This window comes from Anastrepha obliqua, chromosome 4, assembly GCF_027943255.1.
Source record: "Anastrepha obliqua isolate idAnaObli1 chromosome 4, idAnaObli1_1.0, whole genome shotgun sequence".
Lineage (NCBI taxonomy): Eukaryota > Metazoa > Arthropoda > Insecta > Diptera > Tephritidae > Anastrepha > Anastrepha obliqua.
This window is the reverse complement of record NC_072895.1, coordinates 92,165,572-92,173,995: the sequence shown is the minus strand read 5'-3', so window position 1 is coordinate 92,173,995 and position 8,424 is coordinate 92,165,572. Positions and strand designations below refer to the sequence as shown.

The 8,424-nt window shown below is 37.7% G+C and overlaps 2 protein-coding genes across 2 annotated transcripts; both read right to left on the bottom strand.

Moving 5' to 3' along the window:
- Nucleotides 1–341: 341 nt before the first annotated feature.
- On the bottom strand, nucleotides 342–1,341 carry LOC129244522 (trypsin zeta-like). Its single transcript, XM_054882195.1, has one exon. The coding sequence runs from the start codon at nucleotides 1,274–1,276 to the stop codon at nucleotides 419–421; it is 858 nt and encodes a 285-aa protein (XP_054738170.1). The 5' UTR covers nucleotides 1,277–1,341; the 3' UTR covers nucleotides 342–418.
- Nucleotides 1,342–5,986: 4,645 nt separating this feature from the next.
- On the bottom strand, nucleotides 5,987–6,895 carry LOC129244902 (trypsin zeta-like). The gene has a single exon (XM_054882805.1). The coding sequence runs from the start codon at nucleotides 6,881–6,883 to the stop codon at nucleotides 6,068–6,070; it is 816 nt and encodes a 271-aa protein (XP_054738780.1). The 5' UTR covers nucleotides 6,884–6,895; the 3' UTR covers nucleotides 5,987–6,067.
- Nucleotides 6,896–8,424: the final 1,529 nt, after the last annotated feature.

The window sequence follows — 8,424 nt, the reverse complement described above, 5'->3', positions numbered from 1 at the left end:
TCTTTCTCAGACAAAGATAGAACTAATAACGGAGCACACTTTTTGGCGACGACGTATGACCATCATAACCTAATCGACAATCTACTGTATATGAAGAAATGTGTACACTGAAGTATGAAGGTATTACAGAACTTTTTTTCTGCCACTATCCGGGCTTCAGCAAACTTAGATGGCACATTTTTGGGTCGAGGGCTTTTCCCGCGACACACTACAAAGATTCATGACAACAAAAAAATTGATGAGGAACAAAAACCTCAAGCCAAAGCTCGCAGAGATGAAAGTTTATCACATTAAAATAAATAAAATATACAAAATATAATTTTTATTAAAAATCCACATTTCGTCTCAAATTTTTATTTTATGCATACATGCATTTCTCTTTAATTATTTATTCAATTTCGCCTCCGAACACCCACGCTCAGTTCTGCGACAAAAGCGTCAACTCTACCTCGGCGATTTTTTCAAGTATCCATGGCAACAAATATGACACATTCGCATACACTCCCGGATAATTAGCCTGTGCACAACCATAACCCCACGACACTATACCAGCTAGTTTATTATTAACCAACAATGGACCACCCGAATCACCTTGACAAGCGTCCTTGCCACCAGTGCCGCGTACGCCAGCGCACAACATAGAATCCGTAATTAATCCACTATAGTCCGCATTGCATATCTCATTACTGACAATCGGCACTTTAACTTCCTGCAGCATAGTTGGACTGGTACCACCTGAACTAAGCGTACCCCAACCACTGACCGTAGCAGTAGCACCATTCAGCGAACCCTCTTCCGCCAATGGCACTGCTTTGATGGTGAAATTGTTGATCGGCAGTGGCGTACCAAGCACCATAATAGCGACATCATTGCTATACGTACTGGGTGAGTACTGCTCATGAATAATGATCTCCTTAACGGTTGCAATAGCACCATCGGCACTTCTGCGCTGGTTCGTTCCTGCGACAATTTGGTATTGACTAGGCACTTTAGCGATTACACAATGTGCCGCTGTAAGGACTATGCTCTCCGAGATAATGCTACCGCCACAGTTATGCGAGTACGAGGCGGATGAGGATAGAATACTCTTCAAGCGCATGCTAACCTGATGGGGATGTGCAGAAATATCAACGGTTCTGCCGCCAACAATACGTCCATCTATGGTGGAGTCCGTGTCTGCCGCAACAACAGTATCAGCTTCGTTCAAAGTACGCGCGCAGGATGTACCCATTAGGGTGAGTGCCAATATGGCGCCAAAAATGGTACCGGCTTTCATGGTGTAACGGATTAAATTCGTGGTAAACTAGTCGGCCAGTCGATTGGCCGAAGACTAAATGGCAAACAGAAAGTCAAACGCTACTATACATCTCCCCAAATGGTTGTGTAATTTTTATAATTTTAGGGCTTTAAATTAGTGTGCGCGACGTGCGATAATTGGCGTCTTATCGATATTATCGGTAGCTATGATGTCCATATACATTTGAATTATCGCTAATTTTGATTACCGCAGTATTCGTTTAGTGTTAAAGGCAACATAAAAGGTTATGATTTATGAGGTGGACAGCTAAGCTGATAAAGCAGAAATTTGTGCATAGAATACTTGATAGTTTAATAATTTAGAAGCTATTGTTTGTTTGCAAAGCGGTTCAAATAAATAACATGTGGAGCAAATGAATTGAATAAAAACCGAAATTGCGAAAACTATTAAAAAATTATACCCCACACAAATGAAAATACCTGTTGAGGTTAGCTTTGCCCTACACTGAAGTTATTGTAACTAAGTAAACGCTGCCGTACTAAGAAGTATTCAATGAATATTTAATTTAAAGATAAAATAAAAATCGTATTTTGTAATACAATATATTTCTTTTATTTGAAAAGTAATTATCCTAATAAAAATGTTACATTTTCTCGTAAAACATTCAATATAACACATAGGCTGAAAAATCCGGAAACAAACCAGGTTTTTTGTTTTGTTCAAAATTAGCTTTATTCATCAACGAAATTTCCCTCAACAACAACGACGTCATTTCAGCGCCGCTCTAACTTTTCCATGCCACTTTTGTAGAACGATTTATCTTTTCTTTCCTCTTCATTCGAGCAAAATTTCTTACAGGCGAGCATTTTTTAGGCCTGCGAACAGACAGCAATCGCTGGGAGCCAAATCTGGCGAATACGGTGGATATGGGAGCGATTCGAAGTTCAATTCATGTAGTTTTGCCTCTACTCAGAATCATCAAAACGTTCTTGTTTTTGGTCAACAGTGAGCAAACGCGGCCCCACTTTGAACAGAGCTTTCTCATAGTCAATTGCTCATGCAATATAAAGCCAACACGTTTTTTGATGTCCTTACGATGTCAGCCAACTCACGCAAACTTCACTTTTCGATCAATTGTCAATACCTGCCAAGGGGCGTCTGCTATTTGAAAAAAACTTTTTCTGCAACATGGTTTTTCACATAGATCCGAGTCTACGTTCTCCGAATTCCGAATAGTAGTCACGCACCAACCATTCGGCTATAGCGGCCGTGATACTTATTGCTATCGTTTTATTACCATACGGCTCTAGAACCTATTTCATTCCTGGACCCATCGGTAAAGAAAATATCCCTCAAACCTCTTTGAATGCACTCTGGTTTAGTCCATTGCGTGGCATTTAATGTAATATATGACTTCAAATCTTATATATAAAAATGGAGACGTTTTTTTGTGTTCGTTAGTCGCCGATTCACGCCTAAACGCATTCACCGATTTCAATCAAACTTTCACAGATCATTGGTATTGGCCCATAGATGGTTTATGTGAAGTTTTAAAGAAATCGGTAAAAGTATGCGTGCGTTGTGTAAGTGTGAAAAATACAATATTTCCGTGTTTCCCTTATACGGACATTACGTATACGGAATGAGAATGCACGCAAATGAATAGAATATACACAGACATGAATAACATTGTTTCGATGTTGAGTGACGTATGCGACTGTATTATTCGTAACGCAATAGTTGTCCTCTCTTTTCTTTCCTTTTTATGCATGCGTGACACGGCATCAAAGCACATTGCTTTTTTTTTAAACTGGAAAAATATTTTGAGCTTCATTTGAACGTTTTATGATTTAGATAAAATAAAAATTCGTTAAATATATTTGATTCCATTAATAACCATAAGCTTGTATTTTTCGAACTTCAAAGTTTTTGGTCAAATATTGAAACGTTTACTTAAATTAAATGTTAAATACATATATATAAATGCGCAAATGTAAAAGTTCAGATGGATTTAAAATATACGAAATCATTCAGCGGTTGAATCCATACATTTTTTGAAATCCATCAATATGGATCGACAGTCGCCATAAATATTCTTTTAAAAAATAAAATGTGTTAATTTGATGGTAGCTCGAGTATTAAGATCAGGTTTCTATTAGTATAACTTTGTTTATGGATTTGAGTAATTTTTTTGTGGTGAAAATCTAAAACAAAAAAAAAGGAAACGCGAAAGCCGACGAGCAAATTAATTGTGTGGGATGAAGGTACAATGAGACATAAAAAATCAGTAGAAGCATTGGATAGAACTTTGAAAGATTTACGTAATAATCAAGAAATATTTGGTGGCGCTTTAATATTATTGTCTGGTGATTTTTTCAAACTTTGCCAGTAATTCCCCGTTCAACACCAGCAGATGAATTAAAAGCATGTTTAAAGACATCCCATTTATGGAGGCACGTAAAAACTTTGACTTTGAAAACAAATCTGCGAGTTTATTTGCAAAATTATGCATCGGCTGACGAATTTTCAAGACAACTTCTGAAGATAGGAAATGGACAAATTCCTATTGATGCTGCTACTGGCTTAATCACTTTGCCAGATAATTTTTGTAATTTCGCACACACAAAACAAGAATTAGTTTCAAGTGTTTTTCCAAATATTGCGCAAAATTATCAAAATCACAATTGGTTAGCTGAAAGGCAATACTGGCTGCGAAAAATAAGGATGTTGGTCAATTGAATGCGAATATTTTAAATGATGTGCCTGGTGAGATTGTAAGATTTAAATCAATTGATACAGTTATAAATCAAGATGACGCTGTAAATTATCCAACAGAATTTTTAAATTCCTTGGATTTACCTGGACTGCCGGCTCATCACTTACAATTGAAAGTTGGTGCACCAATTATTTTACTTAGAAATTTAAATCAGCCACGATTGTGCAACGGAACAAGATTAGCAGTCAAAAAGGTCATGAAGAATCTTATTGAAGCAACAATTTTAAAAGGAAAATTCAAAGGGGAAGACGTATTGATTCCGCGTATTCCGCTGACTCCACCAGATTTAGCTTTTGACTTCAAAAGATTGCAATTTCCAATACGTCTTGCATTTGCAATGACAATAAACAAAACACAAGGAATTGACTTAGAATATCCATGCTTCTCCCACGGACAATTATATTTATCATGTTCACGCGTAGGTAAGCTATCAGTTCTGTTTATTTATACCACAACTCAGGGCAAAACAAAAAATGTATATTAGTTTACGCAAAGGCTTTGTGTTAGTTTGAGTTTAAAATTGGCATTATTTTTATATTGTAAAAAAAGAATAAATACACATAGAGTGAATTTAAATCGAGTGTTCATTATTCATTTCTAATTTTGAAATGCCTAGCGAAGCAGGCAGAGGGTCCGCTAGTAAACTTTATAAATTTTATCCAAAATATATTTTACTGTTTTTCTCACTTACAAATTCTTATAAGTAAAAATTTGTAGAGCAAAAACTTGCAACTTCCCCTCAAAATTAATTGTACGTTTGCTCTCTCGCTGTTCCCTACTTTGCCAGTTTTTTAGATACATGAACAGCAAAACCTGATAATTTGTAATAAAATTCTTACAAATTATTTGCTTCACGAACAGACCTAATAGCGCGCACAGTCTTGTCAGATATTTGGTACAATCTTCTACACAAACTTTATGATTTATTACAAAATATAGGGTAATAGAGTTTCATGGCATCGCCGAAGGTAACATGTTTACCACGAAAAACATGCAATCGGAGATTAAAAACCTCTTTGTATGCCTTTAGTCGAAGCCACGACTGTTATGGCACGAACAAATATGCACGAAATTGGCGTCCATTCAGCTGGCTCTTGGAGATAAATGAGGATATCACATTCAGAGGGTTACAACAGATAATTTCTATAGGATACTGATGCATAGATACTATTAATGTTGTTTTTGTAATAGTGAAATTATGATTGATTTCTGTATCTGTAGCCAGTAGGAAGTAGTAGTAGTGTGTCTCCACTCATACTAAATGACGTCCTTATAAAATCAGGATCTACAGTGCGCCAAGCTACTCTAAAAGCATTAGGAACCACGCACACCTCTTCAATAGTAGTGGAGGATTGTAAGTTGAGGCTGAACTCCTCAGCAAGGTGGAATAATCGTGAGTTTGTGTTGGTTCCAGGACACTGTGGAGTACACGGCAACGGACTACCTGATGGATTGACAAAGTGCGCACCTTTGGAGCGTCCAATTGGACCGAAACCTATTTTAGAGTCAAGCATAGCGAGAACAGTCGAGTACATTAGGGTTTTTATTAATGGAGCCCTTGTGAGCCTACTCACACCTGAAAAAACCAAAGTCTGGTGTACAGAGTAGCAAAATTCTTTCTCAGACAGAGATAGAACTAATAACGGAGCACACTTTTTGGCGACGACGTATGATCATCATAACCTGATCGACAATCTACTGTGTATGAAGAAATGTGTACATTGAAGTATGAAGATATTACAGAACTTTTTTTCTGCCACTATCCGGGCTTCAGCAAACTTAGATGGCACATTTTTGGGTCGAGGGCTTTTCCCGCGACATACTACAAAGATTCATGACAACAAAAAAATTGATGAAGAACAAAAAACTCAAGCCAAAGCTCACAGAGATGAAAGTTTATCACATTAAAATAAATAAAATATACAAAATATAATTTTTATTAAAAATCCACATTTCGTCTCAAATTCTTATTTTATGCATACATGCACCTCTCTTTAATTATTCATTCAAATTTCGCCTCCGAACACCCACGCTCAGTTCTGCGACAAAAGCGTCAACTCTACCTCGGCGATTTTTTCACGTATCCATGGTAACAAATATGACACATTCGCATACACTCCCGGATAATTAGCCTGTGCACAGCCAACACCCCACGACACTATACCAGCTAGTTTGTTATTAACCAACAATGGACCACCCGAATCACCATCACAAGCATCCTTGCCACCAGTGTCGCGTACGCCAGCGCACAACATAGAATCCGTAATTAGTCCATCATAGTAATTCGCGTTGCATATCTCATTACTGATAATCGGCACATTAACTTCCTGCAGCAAATTTGCACTGGAACCACCCGTACTAAGCGTACCCCAACCACTGACCGTAGCAGTAGCACCATTCAGCGAACCCTCTTCCGCCAATGGCACTGCTTTGATGGTGAAATTGTTGATTGGCAGTGGCGTACCAAGCACTACAATAGCGACATCATTGTCATAGGTACTGGCTGAGTACTGCTCATGAATAATGATCTCCTTAACGGTTGCAATAGCACCATCGGCACTTCTGCGCTGATTCGCTCCTGCGACAATTTGGTATTGACTAGGCTCTTTAGCGGTTACACAATATGCCGCTGTAAGGACTATGCTCTCCGAGATAATGCTACCACCACAGTAATGCGAGTACGAGGCGGATGAGGATAGATTACTCTTCAAGCGCATGCTAACCTGATGGGGATGTGCAGAAATATCAACGGTTCTACCGCCAACAATACGTCCATTTATGGCGGAGTCCGTGTCTGCCACAACAACAGTATCAGCTTCGTTCAAAGTATGCGCGCAGGATGTACCCATTAGGGTGAGTGCCAATATGGCGCCAAAAATGGTACCGGTTTTCATCATGAAACTCTAGCGATAGTAGAGATGAGCACACAAAGTGGATTAAATTCGTGGTAAACTAGTCGGCCAGTCGATTTGACGAAGACTAAATGGCAAACAAAGGGTCAAACGCTATTAAATATCTCCCCAAAATGGTTGTACAATTTTCATAATTGTAGGGCTTTAAATTAGTGTACGCGTATACGTGCGATAATTGGCGTCTTATCGATATTATCGGTAGTTATGATGTCCATATACATTTGAATTACCGCTAATTTGGTTAACGCAGTGTCCCCTTGGCTTTAAGGGCAACATAACAAGTTATGATTTATGAGGTGGTCAGCTAAGCTGATAAAGCAGAAATTTGTACATAGAATACTTGATAGTTTAACAATTTAAAAGCTATTGTTTGTTTGGAAAGCGGCTCAAATAAATAACATGTGGAGCAAATGAATTGAATAAAAACCGATATTGCGAAAACAGTTAAAAAAGTATACCCCACACAAATGAAAATACCTGTTGAGGTTAGCTTTGCTCTACACTGAAGTAATTCTAACTGAGGAGACACTGCCGATCTACAGTGGCTCAAGAAATGCAAGTTAAATATTTTTATTTTTCTATTGGGTATTTAAATAGGATTTTAAAAATAGTAATAATAATTTACAAATCCATTACCTCCTTGTTATAATAAAATTATCATGCAGCATTCGCAAAATTGCTGTCAAAAAATAAGTCGGACATCTGGCATTATTGCGATTGCTTGGCGCTTTAAAACGGGGAATTCCACAATTAATTTGCTCTCGGTAGAACAGTGCACAAAAAGAACCAAACGTAATAAATTAAAATAAAATTTCAGTAGTGTTTTGTTGAATAAAAATCCAAATTATCAGGGGTAAACAGCATAGACAAAGCTCAATTGAAGCCAGAAACTTAATTATTAGTCATCATGAAATGGGTAAAACCGTTCGGGAAATCACAGAAATAGTGGATAGATCCTGTTCGACTATATACGACGTGATAAAACGTTTCAAAGAAACAAAATACCTTGGAAAATAAGAAGAAATCAGAACGATCAAAACTGTTTTCGAGTGCAAATGAACGGTGGATAGTGCAACAAATTAAGACAAATCCTACTTTGAGCGTTCCTAAGCTCGCAATAGAAGTCACTCAACGCCTTAATCGTCCCCTTAGTACAGTGCTGTCCATCCCATACATCAATTGATGACACGTATTCTTACTCTCCATCGTTCAGTCGTTAGCAAACCAGCAACGAATAAACACCACGTTTGTTCGCGACGCTTAATGTATGCAATACAATGCCCTGTGAGAACTTTTTTATGCTAGAAAATGCCTTTGGCGACTTGCAATGCCTTTTATGTTACAAGTCGTTCAAAGGAAGCTATAGATGTAATATCAAAAGGCATTTCGATTCCTCCCACAAAAATTTTCTACTCCAATCCAATATTTATTTATTTTGGTTTAAATTTCCCACTGGGCTGCTCCTATTCTCTAGTTCT